General features: G+C 37.9%; 1 protein-coding gene across 1 annotated transcript in view; it reads right to left on the reverse strand.

Annotated features, from left to right (window-relative positions):
* UBR5 (ubiquitin protein ligase E3 component n-recognin 5) overlaps positions 1-25496 on the reverse strand; it is a 138427-nt gene that overhangs the window by 80603 nt on the left and 32328 nt on the right. The window contains exons 3-8 of the mRNA XM_029923310.1: positions 13991-14035; positions 13537-13618; positions 12969-13045; positions 11806-11925; positions 993-1182; positions 651-810 (exon numbers count right to left, since the gene is read on the reverse strand). Of these exons, the coding sequence (XP_029779170.1) occupies positions 651-810; positions 993-1182; positions 11806-11925; positions 12969-13045; positions 13537-13618; positions 13991-14035 (674 nt within the window). The remainder of the gene's footprint in view (positions 1-650; positions 811-992; positions 1183-11805; positions 11926-12968; positions 13046-13536; positions 13619-13990; positions 14036-25496) is intronic.

Here is a 25496-nt window from a genome sequence, read left to right on the forward strand (position 1 = left end):
ATAGAACTCCCTTATGACCCAGCAATAGCACTGCTAGGGATTTGCCCAAGGGATACAGAAGTGCTGATGCATAGGAGCACATGTACCCCAATGTTCATAGCAGCCAAAACAATAGCCAAAACATGGAAAGGGCCTAAATGTCCATCACCTGATGAATGGATCAAGAAGATGTGGTATGTATACACAATGGAGTACTACATGGCAATGAGGAAGAATGAAATCTGACCATTTGTAGGAAAGTGGATGGACCTTGAGGGTGTCATGCTAAGTGAAATAAGTCAGGCAGAGAAGGACAGATACCATGTGTTTGCACTCATAGGTCTAACAGGAGAACAGGAGAAACCTAATGGAGGACCAGGGGGAGGGGAAGAGGGAAAGAGAGTTGGGGGGAGAGAGAGGGAGGCAAAACCTGAGAGACTATTGAATGTTGAAAACGAACTGAGGGCTGAAGGGGAAGGGGGAGGGGGGAAAGAGGTGGTGGTGATAGAGGAGGGCACTTGTGGGGAAGAGCACTGGGTGTTGTATGGAAACCAATTTGACAATAAACTACTTTTAAAAAAATAAAAAATAAAAATAAATAAAATCCCATTCCCAGTCAAAAAAAGTCTCTCCCTCTAAAGATAAGAAAACCATGATGGTGGTCCACCAACCTCCAGGCAAGTACGATTCACTGGCGGTGTCATCCCCGTCATCTCCATCTTCATCATCCCGGCTAAGTAAATTATTTACAGCAAGGTTTACATCAAGATTTGTTCGCTGAAGTTCCCGAATAATGACACTTCTGGATTTGCCTTGTAAAACGACCTGGGCCTGAAATAAAAAATACATTAGAGTGCTATGCTAAGTTTCTTGTGATTACACTTTTGTCAAAATCAGCTTTCTAGGAGCAGTCCTTCACGATTCATGCTGCGGGTCATGACTACAGCCCAGTATATCCAGTTAAACCTCCTCCTGGCCTCCTGCCTATGCGAAGCGTCCCACAAGATCCATACCTGGGAAATCAGCTCCTCTGGAATGACAGAAGCAGGAATAACTGGCTGGGGCTGACTGCCCAGAAGACCAGACCCTCGATCCCGCCCAGTCCGAATAACTCGGGTCTGTCGGCGGGAATCTCGAGCTCCAGCTGACGACCTTCCAGAGGACCCTCCTCCACTCCCACCTACTCCAGAACTCCATCGACTTCTAAATAGGAGAGAATTTAAGAGAATTAGCATTTTCAACAGTGATTCCGAATAGGTCACATTGGGTCTCATGTTCATTCCCCTAAATGAAGAAAAAGCTATTTGTCTAGTTGACGTAATAGTTTATAATATTTTAACAGAATAATAGAGCCTTAAAATAAAACTGGTTTTAAAGCTTAACTGACACGTAAATTCATTCTTCAAAAAGGTAAGTATCACACTTATGCATCTTTTGAAATAATGTTTTAAAGGTCCACATACCAAATATTTTTAGTCACAATTCTAAAATGAGTTATAGGACACACCTTGCCTCTACCTGGAAGACTCATCAGATGTAACTACTAACAACATGTTACACAAAAAGTGTAATTCAGAGTTTAGAACTCAAACTGCTTTGCATGGAATAAGACATTCATTTGGCAAAGGTATTAAGCCCACTAATACTTAGCACTATTAACCACCTTAACCAAGGAAAAGTTATTATTTAAAATCATTAGGTTTCTCTTAAGTATGAGAAAACTTAGAAAAGGAATGACATTTCCATCTTCACTTACTGCCCGCAATATGAGCATTAAGGATTTTCAAATCAACAAAGCTAGATAAGCATTAAACAACTGCTTTTCTGCATTCAACCAGACCTCAAAGAAACTTTCACACCAAACCACATTAGCCTTAGAAATTATGACAGTACCAGTCTATTTATTTAAAAAAATTTTTTTTGAGTAGAGTTGATGTCTCTTTAAAATGAATCTAACACTTGGAGATCATTCAATCTAGATAAAGGCACTTTATTCTCAGCTATTCTTCATGGTATTCCCCTAAGGCTGAAAACTTCAACTTCCCCTTGGAAAGAGATTTAAATTTGATTTTCCAAGCCTTTTTCCCCTTAAAGATGTCTGACTGTATTAACAGTGACAATTTTCAAATATACAAGAATCTACCTGATCTCTCTTCTCACTTAAGTGGAAAGCACAATCTATGTCTAAACAAAGAAAACAACTTTTAAAAAAGTTTCCTCAGTAAAATGGAAAAAGAAATCTCCAGAAAACCTCAGGCCATCCATTTCGATGGTTTTCTAAACTTGTTGATACACTCTGCCAACAAGTGTATGTGTATGTGGTGTCTGTATCTACAGCCTGAGAACTGCCCAAGATAATTTTAGAGAAAAACAATATCGCGCATTCTCAGAACTATAGTATAGTATGAACCATTACCTAATCTCAGTTATGCAGTAGATTTCATAAATGTAATGGTAAAGAACCATTCATAGACCGAAAGAAAAACAAAGGAGCATTAAAAGTACATTACATTAACAAAAAGGAAATTTTAAAAATATTCCATTTATAATAGCATCAAAAAAAACAACAACAAAAAAAAAACAGTGCTTAGGGACAAACCTAAACCTCCTAAAGGAGGTCAGACTTCTATATTAAAATCTACCAAACACGGCTAAGAAAATTTAAAGAGAGCACAAATAAATAAAAACAAACCTCATGCTTGAGGACTGAAAGACTTAATATTGTTAAGATGCCCACATTACTCAACGTAACCTATAGATTCCTCACAATCCCTCTCAAAATTCTACAGGCATTCTTTTACAAAAAGAGAAAAATTCGTCCTAAAATTTATGGAGTCTTGAGAGACCTCAAGAGCCAACACAAATTTGAAAAAATAAGAAAAACAAAATTCTAGAGAACTCATACTTTGTGATTTTGAAACATTATTCTAGTACTACAGGCATAAAACAGGGTGGTACAGGCATAAGGACAAACAGACCAATGGAACAGAAGAGAGAGCCCAGAACTATACCCTCACATATATGGTCAAATGATCTTTGACTAGGGTGCCAAAACCACTCAATGAGGAAATGACAGTGTCCTCAACAAATGATACTGAAAACGTTAGATATCCACAAGTGAAAGAATGAAACTGGACCCTTATGTTATAGCACATGGAACAATTAATTTAAAATGATAAGGGGCACCTGGGTGGCTCAGTCAGTTAAGTGTCCGACTTCGGCTCAGGTCATGATCTCACAATTCATGAATTTGAGCCCCGCGTCAGGCTCTGTGCTGACAGCTAGTTCAGAGCCTGGAGTCTTGTCTTCAGATTCTGTGTTTCCTTCTCTCTCTGACCCTCCCTTGCTCATGCTGTCTCTCTCTCTCTCTCAAAAATAAATAAAAACATTAAACATATTTAAAAAAAAATAAAATTACTAAAGACCCAAATATAAGACTTAAAACTATAAAATTCCAAGAAGACATGGGGAAAAGCTTCATGACATTGGACGTGGCAATGATCCTTAGATATGACACCAAAAGCACAAGCACTAAAAGCAAAAATGGACAAAATATATCAAAGCTAAAACCTTTGTGCTTTGTGCTCTAAAAGACATAATACCCCGAGTGAAAAGGCAACCTACAAAATGGGAGAAAATATTTGTAAATCATGTATCTGATAAAGGTTTAAAATAACCCTATCGAAGTACACATCTACTCCTGGGCAGAACTTACAAACTCAAATCCCCATGAGGGGTAGATAGGTTACATTAATAAGTGAAGTCAAGATAACAGGGAAGAGTGGGAAAGTATCAGCCTACCTAAAACACCCAAATTCACGGCTAGATTCATCCATCAAAACACCAATGGCCTGCCATTTTGCAATCTCTGCTATACAAACCCTGAACTGAGGTGAGCTGAAAAGACATTTGTCAAAATATCTCTGGTTTGCCCATTAACCTGTTACCAAGGAGGACACGGTGTTTTCCCACTCAACCTTCTGTGCAGGGTTTCTTCTATCAGAATCCAAACAACCTACCAGAGTCTCCCTAATTGTTCTTGTTAACATTCATTCCTCTAATCAATTTGCTACCTAGAGAGAATAATATATTAAACACACAGTAATATAAATTTATCAGTGGTCAAAAAGGACAGTACCGTAATGTATATTTCTTGTTATCTTGGTGAACTATGTAATATTTAATACTAAACTCAAAAGTCCTGGGGCACCAGGGTGGCTCAGTTGGTTAAGTGTCCAACTTTGGTTCAGATCACGATCTCATGGTTCATGAGTTCAAGCCCCACACTGGGCTCTCTGCTGTCAGTGCAGAGCCCACTTCTGATCCTGCCTCCCTCTCTCCCTAGGCCTCTCCCGCTCACACTCCCTCTCCCTCTCTCTCAAAAATAAACATTTTTTAAAAAACCCCAAAAAACAAAAACAGTTAAAACCTCTCCAAAGTCCTGGGAAAACCAGTTTCTACTGCCTATGCTTTGCTCATCAAAATTAATCCTACAATTCTGATCCCATTACATAGTACTAAAGGCTACAGGATGACTCAAATCAACTAAGGAAATCACACCATAGGAATTAGTCCACAGCTTGCAAATTTAAATCCCATGGGCCACGCTTTGTCCATATAGCTGGTTGGTTGGTTAAAAATATATACATAAAGGGGCGCCTGGGTATTTCAGTCAGTTAAGCATCCGACTTCGGCTCAGGTCATGATCTCGCGGTTTGTGGGTTTGAGCCCTGCATAGGGCTCTGTGTTGACAGCTCAGAGCCTGGAGCCCGCTTCAGATTCTGTGTCTCCCTCTCTCTCTGCCCCTCCACCACTCATGCTCTGTTTTTATCTCAATAATAAATAAACGTGTATACACACACACACCCCATGTTTTGTGGGTTCAAGTCTTACACTGGGCTCTCTCTCAGCATGGAGCCCACTTTCCAGATTCTCTAGCTCCACCCTCTCTCTCTCTCTCACTCAGTCAAAAATAAATAAATAATAAACTTCAGGGGCGCCTTGGTAGCTCAGCTGGTTAAACGTCCAACTTTGGTTCAGTTTATGATTTCGTGGATTGTGAGTTCAAGCCCTGCATCGAGCTCTGCGCAGACGGTGCAGAGCCTGCTTCAGATCCTCTGTCCCACCCCATCCCTGTCCCTCTCCTGCTATCTCAAAAATAAACATTAAAAAAAAATTTTTAAATAAACTTTAAAAAAGAACATATGTACACATAAACACCACACACACACACACACACACACACACACACACACTACATACACAAGATTGGTATGTGTGTCCCTCTATATATATTTATTTATGTAAAAATATTAATCAGTTCCAACACTTAAGTCAATATATTCACATAAGGATACCGAATTGCAGCTTTTCTTGTGACAAAAAAAAGGGGGGTGGGGTGAGGGGCACTTGGCTGGCTGAGTGGAGCATGCAACTCTCAATCTCAGGGTCAGGAGTTCAAGTCCAATATATGCCTATATTGGGCATACAGCTTACTTTGAAAAAAACAATAACAAAAACAAAACAAAATGGGGGGGGGCACAGAAGTTTGCATATGGTAACAATGACTCTTTATTCTCCTATGGTAATAATCAGCTGATAAGCTGCCTCCTTTAAAAATGGAGCTTCCACTTACTTTGTTTAGCTTAGCCCTACTACTGCCTATCTTACCCACCTAGCCAGCTTCAATTATTTACAATTACAATGACCTGCTTAGCTTTTACATTCCAAATCCAGGGCTAATTACTAGCTCATATGAGACTCCAAAGGAAAGACAGTAGCTCAAATGAATGAAAAGCAGCTTACACCTATCATCAATTACACCGAGTGACATCAAACAGAATAAAGACTTTAGATAGGAGTATCTCCATTTAAAACTTACTACTGAACACAATTAACTCTCTTCCCCAACTTAATTTGGTGTTCTTACCCTTAACCTGGTCTGAAATGAGTTTAACAAAAATACATTGGAGATTTTTGTAATATTTCCCAGGATATATTTTAGTAGTTTACGAAAGGGAGAAAACAGGAGCAATTAGAAATCTTTAACACAAACACCTGCCAACAGTGAAAAGACCAAAGGGAAAAATACTAAAAGTTCCATAAATTCTGTTTACTATGCATTCCTAGGAATGATCTGTCAAAATAAATGATCAATTCTCAATTATCTATGCTAATGGAAAAAGAAAACCACTATCCCCAAATCTTCCAAATTTAGCTCTCCAATACAGGAGCCGTTCACTCCCGGATTCACAACCCAAAGGGAGCAAAGCTGGACTCTGAAGGAAGGGCTTGGGGGGAGGAGTGGCCACGGTCTATGGGGATGGTCCCTTTCATATCTGACTGCCTTTGGTAAATCTGTAGATAAGAATCCCCTCTGGACTCAAGCCCTGCCTTCCTTGCTTCTATGTGACATGTTATAAATTGCAAACTTCTTTAAAGTTCACTGTAATCAACACAGAAAGGGGAAAAAACACCCACTATAAAAACTCATGGGGAAAAAAAAGATCATGAAGAAAAGTATTTTTGAATCTATAAAATGTCTTAATTTACAAAATAACTTGATCACAATTTCACCTTCAATAAACTGAGAATTTTCATAGAGGACAATTTTCAAAGCCCTTAAGTGCTTATGCTTTGTGGACAGATCAAGACCAAATAAAGGTAAACAAATGACTGGTAATGACTTAGTGGACACTGTGATATCTGTGACGGCTCTTGATACTTCTAGGGCATGTGTTTGGAAGAATGAGGGACAAAAAAGAGGAGGTGCACAAAGCAGTGTGGGCAAGGATGGGTAAGGGGGACTCAAAAATTGCTTCCCTCTGCATTTTAAAGTCTTAAGATCTGCTCTAATCTTCTTTGAGATAGATCTACAGAGGTTTTATTGAAGATCAAATGTTCTATACTTTATTATTATTACATTTGTCACACATTTTATTAGGAAAGTCCTAAATTCCATTGCTATATTTCAGTTACTCCATGATAACTGGTTATATCCAAGTTTTATTTATAAAGGTAACTTAAAGACAATCTGAGTAACATAACAGTAATGAATTATAAACTATAGAACAAATGTCCATGAGATCATAATGATATCAAGAACTACACAGATATAGGACAAACAAGAAATAAATGGACAAGGAAGGAAAATTCTTCTTTTCAGTCGAATTCCAATTAGTTAATATAAAAGGAATGATGGAAATTAACAAATTATTTGGCCAAGACCACAAATATCAATAAGGCAAAAAAGCATTACTGTATGCTAAAATCAAGCATAAAAATAAGTTATACAGTCACCATGATCTCCCCACAAAATACACACTGATTACAAAGAGGTATCGTTAAGAAACCTGGCAAACACACCTGAACTAATGAGGGGAAACCTCACCACCAGACGAGACGCATCGCCATCCTGCCCCTCCTGACCTGATGCGCGGAGAAAGGCACATCATCACTTCTGTGGCATTCCTCCCCAAAATGCCGTCCCCCACAATCCCAGTCAAAACCTCAGCAAATTATTTTGTGGGTACCAACAGACTAATTCTAAAGTTTATGTGGAAAGAAAAAGACCCAGCACAGCAACACAACACCAAAGAACTATAAAGTTAAAGACAGACACTACCTAACTTCAAGACTCATAAAGCTATGGTAATCAAAGCAGTGTGCTATTGGCAAAAAAAAAAAAAAAAAAAAAAAACAACAACAACAACAACAACAAACCACAAAAAAAAAAAAAACAGGACAAAAGAACACAATACCGAGCCTAGAAATAGACACACATGCACACCCTCCCCACCATAAATACAGTCAACTGATCTTTGCGTCAAAAGAACAAAGGCGGGGCGCCTGGGTAGCTCAGTCACTTGAGCCTCCGGCTTTAATTCAGGTCATGATCTCACGTTCGTGGTTTCGAGTCCCAAGCCAGGCTCTGTGCTGACAGCTCAGAGCCTGGAGCCTGCTTGGGATTCTGTGTCTCCCTCTCTCTGACCCTCCCCTGCTCACGCTGTCTCTCTCTGTCTCTCAAAAACAAATAAAAAACATTAAAAATTTTTTTGTTTAAAGAACAAAGGCAATACAATGGAGCAAAGACAGTCTCTTCAACAAATGGTGTCAGAACAAATGGACATCCATATGCAAAAACAAAAACAAAACCCTGAATCTAGACACAAGACCTCACACCCTTCACAAAAATTAACTCAAGATGGATCACAGACCTAAATGTAAACTGCAAAACTATGAAACTCTTAGAAGATAAACACCAAAGAAAATCTAGATGACCTCAGGTATGGCAATGACTTTAGACAGGACACCAAAGGCACAATGAAAATGTTCTGTAAAAGATACTGTCAGGAGAATGCGAGAGACAAGCTATAGACTGGGAGACAATATCTGTAAAAGACACATATTATAAAGGACAGTGTTCTAAATTATATAACAGAATTCTTAAAACTCTAAAATACGAAAACAAAACAATCCAATGAGAAGATGGGCCAAAGACCTCAACAGACACCTCACTAGAGAAAACAGATAGCAAGTGAGCATAGAAAAATATATCCCACATGGTCTATCACTAAGGAAATGCAACCTACAATAAGATACACACCTATGAGAATGGCGAGAGTCTGAACACTGACAACACAATACCAATTGTTGGGCAGGCTATGGAGCGACAAGAACTCTCACTCACTGCTGGTGGGAACACAAAATAGTATAGCTACTTTGGAAACTAGCCAGTTTTTTACAAAATGAACCATACTCAGGTGCCTGGGTGGCTCAGTTGGCTGAGCATCCGACTTCCTGATTTCAGCTCAGGTCAGGATCCCAGGGACGTGGGATGGAGCCCTGAATTGGGTTCCGTCCTGAGGGTGGAGCCTACTTGAGGTTTTCTCTCTCCCTGTCTTTCTCTCCCCCCCGCACCCTATTCGCCCACACACATTTGTGTGTGCTCTCTCTCCCGCCCCCCCAAAATAACAATAAAATGAAAAAAAAAAAACAAAAAACTAAACATATTCTTAAGATATACTCCAGCAATTGTGCTTTTTGGTATTTAGGAGTTGAAAACTAATATCCACAAAATAAACCTGCACACAATGTTAACAGTTTCATTAATGATTGCCAAAACTTGGAAGCAACCAAGATGTCCTTCAGAAGGTAAATACATAATCTGTGGTACCATCCAGACAATGGAATATTATTCAGCACCAAAAAGAAACAAGCTATGAGGCTGTAAGAAGTCAGGGAGGAAACTTAAATGCCTATTACTAAGTCAAAGAAGCCAATCTAAAAAGGTTACATTCCGTGTAATTCCAAACAAATGACATTCTGGAAAAGACAAAGCTATGGAGACAGAAAAAAGATGAGTGATTGCTAGGGGTTAGAGGGGAGAGAGGGAGGCAGAGCACAGAAGGTTTTTAAGAAAATGAAAGGACTCTGTTTGATGCTATCATAGAGGATACATGTTATTATACATTTGTCCAAACCCACAGATTGTACATCTAGTGTGAACCCTAATGTGAACTGTGGACTCTGGGTTATAATGATGTATCAATGTAGGTTCATCAGTTTTAACAAATGGATTGCTCAGGTGGGAAATGCTGATAATAAGGGACCATACATGTGTCAAGACTGGGAATATATGGGAAATCTCTGTTTTCTCTCATTTTTGCTGCAAACCTGAAAACCACTGTAAATAAAAGTTACACGTATGGGGTTGGGGAGCAAGGAGCATCACCTGGGTTTCATCACTAGGTAACAGACAAATTCAAACATTCTAAAAAATGACCAGCTATTTTTCAAACTCATCAGCGTCAAGAAAGATAAGGAGATTGGGAAGATGCCACAGACTAGCAGAAATTAGAGAAGCATGACACTAAATGCAACACAGGACCCTGAATGTACTCCTGGACCAGAGAAAGGGCATTAGTGGGACAGTTAGTGAAATGTGAGTAAACTCTGCAGATTAAGCACTGATCACTGTTAGTTTCCAATACTGTACTACAGTTATTTAAAATGTTAGTAACATTTGGGGAAACTAGGTGAAAGTTTTTACAACTTTTTAAATGTCAAATTATTTCAGTGATGCGCTTTAAGAACAGAAAGAAGTCAAATTATTCCAAAATAAAATTTTTACTTTAAAAATAAATAGAGAGTACAGATTAGTCAACAAATGCCACTATATAAATGCATAGCCTAAACCAGAGATCAGCCAACTTTTTCTGCAAAGAGCACAACACTAAAGAGCTCATTTAGGCTTTGTGGGCTAAGTCTTTATCAACATTACTCATCTCTGCCACCTTAGCACAAAGCAGACACAGAGAGTAAAGTATCAATCATGCCTGTGGGTCAATAAAAATACAAGAGGGAATGGATTTAGCCCCTAGGATGTAGTTTGCTGACCCTGTAATTAAACAAAGCAACTTTTTAAAGGAGGTCTAGTTTGACATAGTATAATACATAATAGTTTTTCTTTCTTAAATAAATATAATCAAGTTTTTTCCAGATTTATCAAATGAAATGAAAATTTCATCTGTTATTACATATCATTTTCAAAATCCTTTCCATACCCTGTTGTTCTGTTGGTTATGTGTATAGGACCATTAAGAGGAGATACTTAATATTTTAATAAGGATCAGAGCTACATTTCCTATTAATAGTTCTAGCACAGAATGAGTTAAATAAAAAAATGTACTCAAATACATAACCTTCCTCTGACCTCAAAATAAACTTAGTTCAGCATAAAAACAAAGGCCAAAAAAAAAAGGCATTTGGAGCTCTCAATTTTCAAATCTAACTTTACCTAGAAATTATGTCAAAATATTCTTAAAATGCTTAAAACCTTCCTCCTCCCCTGACCATATTTTTTAAAAATTTAAATTGCTTCTAGTTGTATTTCACAGATTAGCTTTTGAACACATTTGCTCACTGATTTGGCATTATCTAATCATTCACAGGTAGTTTCAGAAAATCGAGCCATTCAAGAACCAAGGTATAAAATGAGTAAAATCATCTGGCTTGGAATCTGTATATGATTTCTTTAATTTGACAGCTTAACAACTTTAGATAAAGTGGAAGAGCTGATTATCTAGTTTAAGAGGTATACATTTTATAAGTAATTTAAAAAGTAAAAAATAGGTACAAATTTCTGGTTATAAAATAAGTAATGGAGATGTAACATACAACATGGTGACTACAGCTAATATACTATATTATTGTGTATTTCAAAGATCTGAGAAGTCCTCATCATAAAAAAAAAAAAAACTACGAATGGCGATGGATGTTAACTAGACTTACTGTGATCATTTCACAATACAGAAACATCAAGTCATTAGGTTACAGATCTGAAACTAATATAATAAGTCAAATATGTCAATAGAAAACATAAAATACCTTTATTAAAGGTCAGGTTTAGTTACATGATTTTCAAACATCACTAAATTAATTCAGTAAGAACTACCAAATTTGGATACTTGAAATAAATTTTAGATTTTTTTACCCTAGAATTAGCACAAATAAGACCAAAGTCAGAGTCACTGAAAAACTGAAATAACACAAATGACATGGTAAGAGATATAATAAACACATCTTAACATTAGACATTTTTAAAAGGTCAAGGGCCTGGGTCAATTGTAACCTGCCTGCGTGGGTTATTTTGATCACAGTGCCTCGCCGGGAGCCACAGGAACGCGGGCCCCGAGTTCAGGAGTCTCCTCACTGCAGCGCTAGGTAACACTGCAGACAATCACTCCGTGAGAGCACTCACACAGCGCCGGCCCAGACCCGCAGAGGCCATCATGTGGTGGAGGCCATCCCGTGGCCACAACTTACCCCAGGGTGTTGCCTGCCAGCCTGCCCAAAGTCTCAGAACCTGAGAGAAACCACGGGGAGTCACTTGTCCTCCCAGGCCTGGATGTCCTCCCTGCCCCGGAGTTGCTGTTCAGCTTCGACCTGTAGGGGCGGGAAAACACCAGGAGGTAGGCCAGCTACGGAACAGTTCCAAACTGCCTGGGCACAAGCCTGGGTCCCCCAGCCTCACTCCCCTGGCAATGATTGTGCTCCAGTACCAGCCCCACAAGTTCTCCCACTGCTCCTCCTGGAATGTGTACTTCACATCAAAGAGCAGGCCTAACAAATGACAGGCTCCTGGAAGTTCAGCACTCACTCCTGGATGAAAAGTGTTTTCACGGTTTAACTGCAAATGAATTGTTTTTACAATTTTCAAAGTAATCATGCTTTCCTTAGCAGAAGCCAACTGAAATTCATCATACATTCTCTAGTAACTTCTTTACTAGATCATCATTTATAAAGACCACAATTTGGGGGCACCTGGATGGCTCAGTTGGTTAAGTGTCCGACTTCCACTCAGTTCTTGAGTTTGAGCCCCACGTCGGGCTCTGTGCTACAGCTCAGAGCCTGGAGCCTGCTTTGGATCCTGTGTCTCCCTCTCTCCCTCCCCAACCTTGCTTGCACTCTGTCTCCATCTCTCAAAAATAATAAACATTTAAAATAAAAAAGACTATAACTTTAAACACCCTTGTCAATCTCAATTGAGTTACTGGAGAACAAGGGGTGTCAGCGCTCAACTGGAAGAGCATACGACTCAATCTTGGGGTCATGAGTTCAAGCCCCACATTGGGTGGAGATTATTTAAAAATAAAATCTTAAAAAAAAAAAAAAGGATCTAAAAAGTCGTTTGAATCAAAGAGCAGATCTGACTTGGAACCTACTACATACATAAATCATTCTTCTGGTAAACTATTTCTGCTAAATGATCCACTCCTCTGCTTTTTTAATGCTAATATTTTAGCTGTAAATCACCACTTGCAGAAAAATTAAAATCAATCTACAAAGTAACCAGTTCACTATTTTAAGTCCCTCATTTTCTACAATGCTTTTCTTCTTAAACTTGAGAGCTATATTAAAACACTGGCTTAATACAGTATCTTTTAAGAGCTAAATACTTATTAAATAAAAAGGGTATAATGTCTTACCCATCATTATTATCAGGTTTGCCTAATTCCAATCTGTCTGGCTGTACTGAAAAACCGATCCTGCAAACTCTACCATCCTGAAAGCAAAGAAAATAGAAGAAATGGCCCAAGTAAAAACGTGTATTAAAATATGAATTTATTAAATAAACAGATTATGTCCCTATCACTGTCAATTCAAAAGACTGCAAATAAGCTCCTTTTCATAAGGCGCTCACACTTGATGTGCATAAGTATGCTTTGCATACATGATCAGGAGAGCAGCAAAAATAAAGTATCTCTATCTAACAGAATTCAGAGGAATTATATGACTGGATATCAGGAACTTCTCCATTCTGTTACTAACTAGTTTCAAGCTGTGGTAAGTCATTTAAGCTTTCTCTGAGCCAGAGAATGTACGCAATAAGAAAACAGAACTGGGCAATCTCTGAAATAACTCTTGCAAGAAACTTCTATTTTAAAAATAGAAAATAGAAAATTTCCTGGTTAAAAAAGGAAAATACATGATAATGCATTAATTGTTATTTTAACTTTTCCTTTTCACTTCTGTATCTTACAGTAAACCATTTACCTCAAGAAGAAAGGCAGCATGATTTGGTCCTACCACACACTGTTTGATAGTAGCCTGTTCCAGTACATTCAAAGGGGGATGGCTAGGGAATAAAAAAAAAGACAAAGCAAAATTATTTTTTAAATGGCAAATACATTCTAGGATTGGTTGGTTTTTATCCAATTAACCGGAGGAAAATATAGCTGGCAAAACATGTTACTAAAATTTATTATTTACATATTTTAAAGCAATATTTAAAATAATAATTATTATATCCTCATAGTTATTATGTCCTTGGTATGCCAGATGTTTAAAAAAAAATCAGTATGAACAGAACCTAGAATTCAAATGAATCAAATTCATAAAACGTTGATAGATTACAATATTCTTAGTAGCTTCTACCTAAATGAGTTCTTTTCCCTAATCAAGAAAAATCATTCTTTTCATAAAATTTAAAATATCTTAAAACTCTTACCTGTTTAAGTTGTATTTGTTCAGCTTCTCTGAAACTTCCCGTAACCTTTGAAAACAAAACAAAAGGAGAATAAACTACATGTACAAATTCTTTTATAAACTAAATAGTTCTGATAGGCACTTTTATCATTATTTGGTGATTTCTAACAGTAGCATACAAAGCAATCTGTTACGGCAAGAAAGCTTTTGTACTGTCTTTGATTTCTGTCCCAAGAAAAGAGTCACAAGCCAACTCTACAATTCCCTCCCCTCACCACCCCATTAGCAACTTCAATATTAAAAACAGCTTGAGGAAACTGAGGCTCCCGGCATTTATAATACTAAAGGTGACAATAAAGCTGGTTCTTAAACAAACACCAATGGAAAGCCACTTTGTAAACCCTGTGCTACATATGCCAAAAAAGATTCTTGCATATCTCTTGTCCATGTATGCCATGAAATGAAAACACTGGAGTAGCATAAATCTATTAAGAATTTAACATAATGGTACAGAAAAAGCCTAAAAGCCTAAATGACTTAAGACATAGTTCAAGTTCCTAAAGGGCCTTCTGATGAAAAACTGTACAAGTGAAAACCTCCATCCACGTCATCTATAAAACAACAATAACACCTCCCCTGATTTCTTTTGTTTTTCAATATTTCAAGTTTTTATTTAAACTTTAGTTAATATATAGTGCAATGTTGGTTTCAGGAGTAGAGTTTACGGATTCATCACTTACACAGAACACTCGGTATTCATCACAGCAAGTGCCTCCTTAATACTCATCACCCATGTGGCCTATCTCCTCCCTCCCTCAACCCTCAGTTTGTTCTCTACAGTTCAGAGTCTCTTATGATTTGTCTCCCCTCCCCCTTTTGTTTCGCTTCGCCCATGTTCATCTGTTTTGTTACTTAAATTCCACATGTGAGTGAAATCATATGGTACTGGTCTTTCCCTGACCTGATTCGTTTTGCTTAGCATAAATGACTCTGCGTAGCTCCATCCATGTCATTCCAAATGGCAAGATTTCACTCTTTTTGATGGCTGGGTATCATTCCATTGTACATACATACCACTTCTTTAGCCATTCATCAATCAATGGACATTTGGGCTCTTTCCATAATCTGGCTAATGCTGATAATGTTGTCATAAACACTGAGGTGCACACATACCTCCAAGTATGTGGAGCATGCTTCCAAAAATCTCAAGGGGCTAAATAACTAGGAAACATTAACTCATACTATCTATTATAATTCTGCAGTTTCTCTCAAGAAAAGTCTTGGTTATAAAATACTGTAATACTCATTTAAACTAGGCACTTTTGTCAACTTCTATTAAGTTACCATAACACAACTGCATGGTCTTTCAGAACTTTTTCATAAATAATTCTCTTAAAGATACACAGAATTTTAGAAAGCAATAGAAAAAAATTAAAACATTAGGTAGGAAATTCCATGAATTTTGCTTTCTAAAAAAGCGATAAAAATACAGAAAATCAAATCTCAATCATTTGTACTAACAGATGAAAGTGGTATATATATTCCAAAAATAAATCACAGCTTAAAGCCAGTTCAGGATTAAAAAGCTACCACAAATCATATATGGGCAAGTGATCTAATTATGTCAACAAGAGATTCTAGGAGGATCCAGCTATCTCTCAACTTTATCCTATAAATTCGATTCTCTGTTTAATGCTGAAGAGCTTCTTTCAGACACTAACATATATATGATTACTTTCCAATTCTGAATCTTTCTCCAAAGCAAGAGTTACTTTCAGATGATGCCACACTTCTCTCCCACTCACTGGTGACTTTATTCTCACTCCCAAAGAACAGCACCTGACCATGTGTGAATTGGCCCCAAATAAAATACATTTTCATTTTTGTTGCCTACTGTTGCATTCACTTTCATTAACAAAACGTGTTATCCTTGTCCTGTAAAGTCAAGCCTTTGCACCAAATCCCACGTTGCTCATTTACAAGGCAAGCTTCTTCTGTGTTCCAAAAGGTAAAATACCATAAGAATAAAGCACTATGGGATTCATGAGTTCTGACATAAGATCAACCAGAAAACGGGGATAAAATAAACTGGGAGGTTCTTACTTCCTAAACACCCACAGTGGTGACACTCTGAGAAGGCACACATTTTCCTGCATACAACTAAACCCATTTCAACCCCATTCCTTTTTCTTCAACCAACACTGAATGGAGAGCTTTCACAAAGTACACAGTTGAGGTGGAGGACAGAGAGAGGAGTTGGGAGAAGATAAAACTTACCAAAGTTTTTTCAAACTGCAGAATAACTAATTTTAAAAATTAAATGCTGCATTCATGGCTCCAACTATCATTCCACATATATAATATTTATAACACTAAATAAGCTTTGGGAACATCAAAATGTTAAAAGTACTAAGTCAAGAACTCAACAGCAAATTTCAGTCCACTGAGGGGCTGGAAGCAAATGGTTACTACTCTCAATTCAATGTTCTAATCTTAAAATTCACAGTGGACTCCTAACCACATATGAAATGTACACCATCTGTACTGGAAACAATGCCCACTGGACAGCAAGAATTCTGGGGCTTACTCCCAAGCTCATCTACTACTAACTGGGCTCATCTGAGTCCATTAGGTCTCATGTTCTCACCCACGTGAGGGAAGATGAATAGTCATCTGTGGTTCTTCTCAGTCCTGGAACTCTTAAGAATGAAAAACAAGGGGTGCCTGGGTGGCTCGGTCAGTTGGGCTACCGACTTTGGCTCAGGTCATGATCTCACGGCTCATGAGTTCATGGGTTTGAGCCCTGCATTGGACTCTGTGCTGACAGCTCGGAGCCTGGATCCTGCTTCGGATTCTGTGTCTCCCTCTCTCTCTCTGCCCTTGCACTCTTTGTCTCTCTCCCAAAAATAAATAAATATTAAAAAAATAATAATGAAAAACAAATACATACACCAGTGGGGGGTACATATAGAAGTTTGCATCCCAAGTTTATATGGGAATAGCACCTACTGTCCTATTCAATTTCATTTAACCCATCTGAAACTTTCATATACAAACTAATTTTACATGGACATTCAAAATGTTTACCGAAATACCAATTTTTAAAAATTTCTTAAATTTAATCCTCAAATTTTACCAAAAAATGTATCTTTCTTGCAAATATCAAAACCTTTATTAGGACTAAATTGGTCCTAATACTCCAATTTATTTAGTGTTATAATTATTGTATATGTGGAATGATAGATGGAGTATTAAACACAAAAAAGAGTGTTGGGGTGCCTGGACTCTTGATTTCGGGTCATCAGGTCATGATCGTGGGATTGAGCCCCACTTCAGGCTCTGCATGACAACCCAGAACCTGCTTGGGATTCTCTCCCTCTTTCTCTCTCTCTCTGCTCCTCCCCTGCTCAAACTCTCTCTCTCAAAAGAAATAAACATTAAAAAAACTAAAACTAAACTAAAGGGTATTGAAGCTCCCCCTTTTACATTACAGAGTCCTTAGCAGACACACCTATCACAGAATCGCCACAGACCAGTGATCCCGTTCATCTACTAAGTTACTAAATGTCTCTACATGATTATTAGGCACTCATCTACTTTAAGGGTCTTTCTCAAAAGCTTACAATGTTTAAAGTCATTAATTATATTCCCTCTGTAGCAACATGAACAAAAAAATCTCTGTTTTTAAAATGAAAGGAAAACTGCCCTAGAACTCACCAAATTCCATTTCAGAATAAATCTTTAATGTGATTGTGATGGAAACCAATTTTAGGAGTACAGCATAACATTACAAAATAACCTCATAACTCAGCATTTAATCTCATTCAGGGACAGGCAGGAAAGCCTTTGTGAAGTGGCTGTAACACACAATGGATAGGTTAGCAATAAGCTCTTGACAATCCTTAGTACTCCTACACCAAAGATTTATTCTATATTCCAATTCAATAACCTATTTCATTCCTTTAAATTTATAGGCATTTTACAGATCCAAAGGCTGGAATTTTTTTCTTAAAGCACCAAGGTAAGGTAACAACAAACTGATGTTCAAAAAGAAACAAGAGGGACACTTGGGTGACTCAGTTGGTTAAGTGTCCAAATCTTGATATATGGGCTCAGGCTGTGATCTCGCCAGTCATGAGATCAAGCCCAGTGTAGCCCCACCTCAGGCTCTGTGCATGGAGCCTCCTTGGGATTCTCTTTCTCTCTCTCCCTCTGCTCCTCCTCACCCCATCCCTCCCCTGCTTGTGTGTGCATGAGTACATGCACTCTCTCTCAAAATAAATATTTATTTTTATTTTTTTAATGTTTTACTTATTTTTGAGAGAGAGAGAGACAGAGAGAGAGGGAGGGAGGGAGGGGACACAAGCAGGGCAGGGACAAAGAGAGAGGGAAGCAGAGGATGCAAAGCAGGCTCCACGCTGACAGCAGAAAGACCAATGTAGAACTCGAACTTGCAAACCTCAAGATCATGACCAGAGATGAAGATGGACGCTTAACCAACTGAACCACTCAGACACCCCAATAGATAAACATTTGAAAAAACAGAGAAACAAGAAATCAAAGTATAACCTACTGGAATCTAATAGATTTCATTGCTGCCCTGAAAATCCCCTATTAAGTTCAGTCTACTTTTCCCCAAATTTACTATTCTAATTTCAAAGAGAATTCATCTTCTCACTAAGCCTCAACTGGTAATAGCATCAGTGCTGGTTCCTCCGTTTTAGAACTCTGTCTGCCCGTCACACACCACACCTGTGTGTTCAGATATACATGCCCCTAAACTGAATGAAACCTGATGGATTTCTAGCTGAATTTCTAAAACTAAAAAATTAGGTATATTAGACCCCAAAAAACTTTCAATTCTCCAGGCCAGACAGATTTTCCTGACACACCAGCTTCTACAAGATGATGGCCTTCATAGATTCACAACTGAAAGAGAGGGTACACCTTCCCATGTTTCATGTTTACCAGTAATCACCTTAATGCTGGAAAATTGACATAATCTGCCACCAGCACATTTCTACCAGCCTCATTCCTACTTACTTCAGGCCCGGCTCAGTTACCTCCTCCATGAACGTTTTCCTGACAGCCTTACTTTGCTTCCTACAGAAAGTAACAACTTCACCCTCACAAAAGTACCTTCAGGTCTACTTTGCATTCATTTCTTTCTCTCTGAACTGGCTTCAGAGACTAAGTGAAGACAAGATAAAAACAAGTCTTTCCCCTCTCTTCCACTTCTTTAGATACAGTTCCAACAGTGAAAAATATATAATAATACCTGTATACAATCCATTTCAGAAGAAGAAAAGGTTCCTGATCCTAATCTCAACAAAATTAACTCCCTAGGGGTTCTACCTCAAACTAAAGTATAAAACAGGCAAGAGGGACACCTGGGTGACTCAAGTCAGTTTAAGCATCTGACTTCAGCTCAGGTGACGCTGAAGCTGTCGGGTGCTGACAGCTCAGAGCCTGGAGCCTGCTTCGGCTTCTAGGTCTCCCTCTCTCTTTGCCCCTACCCAACTCACGCTCTGTCTCTCTCTCAAAAATAAATTAAAAAACAAAAAACAGGCAAGAAAATCTGCAAATACACGGATTCCTTTTAGGCCAGTTGTGCATAGAACTCATGTAAGCAGACAAGTTAACATAGAGAAAACATTTAATAACTCACCACTTACTTAATAATAATAATTAGTATACTGCCTTTAAAGTGACCTCACTCCAACCCCTACCTATCCATCCATCCATGGAATAAGACTTTGGCATACCCTTACCATTTTCTTTTGGAGTAAAGGGCTTAATAATAGATATAAAAAACAACAGCCCACAGTAAAGGTTACCTACAACACCAAATCATACAATAAAAATCTATGCCCAGATTGTCTTCTTGTAAGAATATTTCTGGCATTTCCTCAGAAGAAACTTCTCTAAATCTTAAAGCCTAAAACTCAAGAAGCAATGACCAGACACAGATGGTAAAGACAGGAGTCAAACCTAAGGTCTTTTCTGCTATATCATCCTGCACTTTTCTAAATATAGGCACTCAGTCCATAACTTTCACATTGTTCTTTTACACAACTGTCACATCATACCATATATACTGCCACCTCTGAACGGTCTCTTTACATGCCAGCTACTCAACATCATCACTGATATCAAATTAAGCTATCACGTGGTGGTCCCACCTGCCAGCCACTATCACTGGGAGAAAAGACTTTGTTTTGGGCAAAGCTGCAGAGGGCATTTTTACATGGTTATTTAATTGTGCCAGCCTCTAGTAGGCATATTCCCAGCCCCAGCAGATAACTGAAAATCTGGTGCTGCCTTATTCAATCCAGTCCAGGGCATCCAATCCCAAACCCCTTTTTTACAGAGTCCCAGAGCAAGCCAACAGCAAACCACCTAAGGCATGTTTATAGGGAAGCCTCTTTAGGAGGTCTTGGGTATAAGATGAAAGGGGTCAAATGAGTCTTCTCATCTACACTGTGGATTTGTTTTTCTAAAACCTGCTGCCCACCCACTCTGTGTTAGGACTTAAATATTAGGAGCTACCTTGACCAACAGAAGGAAGGACAGGGCTGCTTGCCCCAAGCAAGAAGCACCTACATAAAGATGATTCTCTTCATCTCTGTGATTATGAAAGACTCCCTCACTGTATGTCTGAAATTTGACTTCAGGACATTCAACTTTTGGATACATTCTTTAAAATCCATTTTGTACTGCTTCTATCTGCATTTAATTAACTCTGATCACAGGTTCCCCAGCTTCAGGATTTCCAAAATGGTAAATAGGAATGGGGGTAGATGAATAATAAGAGAAGCAATGTAGCTATTTGGACAACACACACATTAAAAAAAAAAATCACCATACCTCATTTTCACAGCAAAAATGTGAGGGCCCTAATCTTTATAAATATAAACTAAATAAATTTGGCTATATTAAAAACTTCTATTTTTGTCCTTATTTTTTCTCATGTCACATCTGACCATAGAAAACTTCACAAAGTTTAACATTAAGGAACCAAAGAATAAGATTATAGTAAAGGCCACAGAGAAACTAAAAATTCACCAGAAACAAAATATTTTAGGTTTCACGAACACAAAGACCATTAAGTTTATTTCCTTGTATCTCCTATGAAGGGTTTTCTATGAAAGTAAATCAGAATCCCTGGATGCATGTTTTTCACCTCCCCAAATATTCCTTAAGAGTCTGTCCAACAGCCTCCCTTCCCATGTACTTTACGGATTCTCAAAATTTATCTTAGAACCACTTTATACTCTTAACAACTGAGGACACCAAAATGCTTTTGTTTGAGGGCCACAAACACTGATATTTATGATATTAAACACTGAGAAAATATTTGAATATTTATTTCAAAAATAATAAATTCATTACATACTGACAAAAATTACCTTATGAAAAATAACTATTTTTCCAAAAATATTTGTCATGGGAATACATTTGTACTGTTCTGCATTTTTGCAGGCCTCTTTATTATCAGTCTTAATATAAGATAGCTACTGAGTCTCAGGTGTGCTTCTGCATTCACTATGTTACAGAATATTGTTTTGGCTGAAGTATATGAAGAAGAACTGGCCCTACACTGGTCACTTGTTAGGAAAGAGAGTGATACTTTAATACCCCTTACAGATCACTATGGATTTTCTTCTTTGATATTATACCAAAAGTCATCAAGTGATCCGTTCTTAAAGGCTGGCAGAGATGTGAAACCTGAAACCTACCACATCTTTTGCCATGTATGAGTCTAGAACAGCATGTGTTGGTCATTTGGAAAATAATGGTTTACTGACTTCTTCAAAATCACGTTTGTTAAAGTCACTAACCATCTACAGGGTCAAACGCACGATGATGAATACGAATTTCCCCCAAATTCTAATTTTGGCCTGAAAGCTCAATTTTATTATTGGCAACAAATAGCTTCAGCTGTTTTTCTTGAAGTGACAGGCCATGCTATGGTTATATTTGAGAAAATGTTTATCAAATATACTCATCTTTTAAGTAAAAATAGTATTACTGAAGAAAGCAGCTAGTTTAGCTTGCAACTAAAACAACTGCATAAGTGTTTTTCCTCAAGTTAGCCAATGTTCTTTTCATTTTGTCACATTTCATATTAAAGGAACATATATTCACAGGCTAAGATTTACCACTTTAGCAAGGACACCCTTGAGTGAAACTGGTTTTTCTTATCCCGCAAGTACAGAACAGTGAAGAATACAGTAATTTTCAATATAGTTTGGTGACACTACTTTGACTTGTGCTAAGAAGCTGATAGTTTACCTGTCATTGCTTTTGAATGATAGCACAAATTTCAAAACAGTGGAAAAGACAAAACCTCAGTATTACTATGAAAATAGTTTTGACCTGCAAGGCCATGAGAGGGTCTTAGGTGGGGATTCACAGAGTCCGCAGACCACACTCTGAGAACGCATTATTCAATTCTAAAATGCACAGTGCCATTAGAGTGGCCAATACTAAATCAATGTTGGAAAACAAGTAACTGTTCATTCTTCTTACTAACGGTCACAAATGTCAACCGAAATAATCTAATTAAGCATTTTAAAATAGTTTTTAAATTATGGACATTCTTTGATACAACACCAAAACTCAACAAGTGACAGTTTTTTAAAGGTTGGTTGCAATGTGAAATCTGAAATTCTATCAATGAACTTTCCATATTGTTATACTAAAACCCACTGGTCAATGTCTTTCATGGGAATTTAATACTATCAGGGACACACTATTAAAAATTTTAATCTGCTTTATGCTACTTCATGTTACTTTACTGTGCCATTTTATATTTAAACAGAATCATGCATGGGTAAATGATGTACATTGAATATAACTCACTTGTCAATGGTTTTCAACAGGGGAGGAGGCAGCAGTGAGGTCAAGGATACAGAAGGGCCTCCCTAAGATTTATATGCAAAAGCTAGTCAATTACTAAAAGGGGGCAGGGGGAGCCTCAAAACTACCAACCTACGGATGTACATATGATGCTGAATCACACAGCATTTTGGATTTTTTAAAAGACTTTTAAAGATTCTTGGCCAACATTTAAACTTGGATTTCGCATAGAATTTGAGGTTTTTAGCTTCTTTTGAAAAATGAGGTCTAGCAACTGAGCTCATTTCCCCTTATGGTGGCACCCAGTACCTGCAGGCACCTGGGTTTGAGACCACTGATCCGAGAGGATTACTCCTCCCAACCTCGGAAGAAGATATTTGCTTGCTGAAGAGGAATCTGATTACAGTTTTATAATTCAAATTTCAGTGTGTACAGTGATACCTAATATATTTTTGCTCGGCCATAAGCACATTTTATTTCTTTAAATTTGACTTTACAACTTCTAAAATAGTGACCTGACTTTTCTCACTTTTTGCCTACCCAAAAGAAAACTAAGATGTAAGCCAAGCAGCCAACATCTGACTTTACTATTAAAAGACCCCAAATCACACAAATGACAGCTTTTACAGAGGGAAAACCCATCTGTCAGCTTCCTGAATGACAATTATAGGTAAGACTTCTATATATACTTCATGCTTATGGAGATGACAAATGCTAGTTTATGTAATATATTCACTTTACCCTAAATAAATGATACAGGACATTCACCTTCAAGATGCACTCGACACTAAAAAGAAAATAAGTTTCTAAATAAATACTATAAATTTCATTTTTTAAATGGAAAATTGTTTAAACTATTTCCCCTAAAATGGTTTTCAGCTACAACGGTTAAAAGAGTTCTATAAAATGGGGCACCTGGGTGGCTCAGTCAGTTAAGCATCAGACTCCTGGTTTAGGCTCAGGTCACGATCTCAGGGTTTTCTGAATTAAGACCCTGCACAGGGCTCAGTGCCGACAGCATGGAGCCTGCTTGGGATTCTCTGTCTCCCTCTCTCATTGCCCCTCCCCCAGCTCACAATATCTCTGTCTCTCTCAAAGTAAATAAATTCTATAAAATTAAGATGAGAAAATCCATGTAACAGAAATGTTCTGTAAACTATCACAGAAAAAACAATGGTGTTCCACTTACAAATAATTTCTTCCCCTAACCTGGAAAATATCTTGCTTACAAACTCCTATCTAGTGTCATAAATAACATTTTTCCTAATAAAACAAAAAGGAGACCAAAATCCCTAACTCCTGTGCCATTTGAAAGTCAAACACATCTCAGAGAAACTAAATGCCGAACACAACAAAATGAGTCATTTTCCTTTAAAGCCAAAATACCATGTTATTTTCAGCTCCATTCAAAACAGGAAAAGGGAACTACACATGCCAAATGGACAAGAAATTTGGTAGAAAAAGATACAAGACATGGCCTTTACACATCAATTCTTCTGGACAATTGCTTTAAGCCCTTCTGCCTAATTCCAGCTTGGTTAAACAGTAAGACTACACACACATACAAGAACCAAACTACACTAACAGGTCGAGAAGACTTCTTTTGAGCCCCCATCCAAAAAGTATAGCAGCCAACCAAATACTGAAGAGAAAATTCTTGGTTTTCTTCACCCTTAGGCCATATCCACATTCTGAATATCTGCAACACTGTTCATTAAAGTATCTGCCAGATACAAATAATGTATTCAAATCATTATAATCCCAATTTTAACTCTACATACAAATCGAATGTGTCATGAGACAACTGATACGTGTCACAAGACTACTGACATTTGGCAAGTTACTTGATCGCTGAGCTAGAACTGTAAACTGAAGTAAAATACCTGTAATGAAATCTGACTTTCCCATAGAAACAAGACAATTAGGAGGTTATATTCGTAACCAAGGATCCTGACAACATTAACATCAAAGATGAAATAGTTTGACTGCTTTAGAAATGGTCATTTTACATTCCTGAGCTGCCATTCCATCTGCCCTAGGAACCACAGCTGCAGTCTTGGGGGGCGGCGGGGGGGGGGTGAGCTGTGATTTCAGACAAACCAACTTGGGTTTGATTCCATCCCTACTGTTAAATGGCTCTGTAACTCTGGGCAAACTCACTTTAACCTCCCAGAACTTGGAAGGTTTCTTGGTCTGTTAAATGGGGATAAAACCACTTGTCTGCTAGTGCTGCTCTAAGGATTAAAGGTAATTTTGTGATTTACCTTGGAAAGAGCCGAGCATTTAAATGCTCAATAAATGGCAACCATTATCATTACTGAACTATATTCTTTATCCTTGGATAGCCTGCTGTATTTTGCAGCTCAAACCAAGTTCTAGCTTAACTGTTGCCAAACTAAACAGGGCCCAAGTCAAATTCTGAGACGGAGGGTAGGAGGAACCTGAGGATCCAGGGGACAGGACCCAGGGTGAGAGCTAAGTCCGAGAATTCTTGGCATCAGAAATCTGAATACACACAATAATTCCTTTGTTTCTTATGCATGGGATTTTATTTCAAAAAGCATTAAAAAACTCCTCTTCTTGCCCCTACATCTCAAATCTCATCTCTTCACTCTTCCAGAGCATTCTATATCCAAACATCACTATCCTCTCACAATTCCTTAACT

The sequence above is a fragment of the Suricata suricatta genome, chromosome 15, assembly GCF_006229205.1.
Source record: "Suricata suricatta isolate VVHF042 chromosome 15, meerkat_22Aug2017_6uvM2_HiC, whole genome shotgun sequence".
Classification (NCBI taxonomy): Eukaryota; Metazoa; Chordata; class Mammalia; order Carnivora; family Herpestidae; genus Suricata; species Suricata suricatta.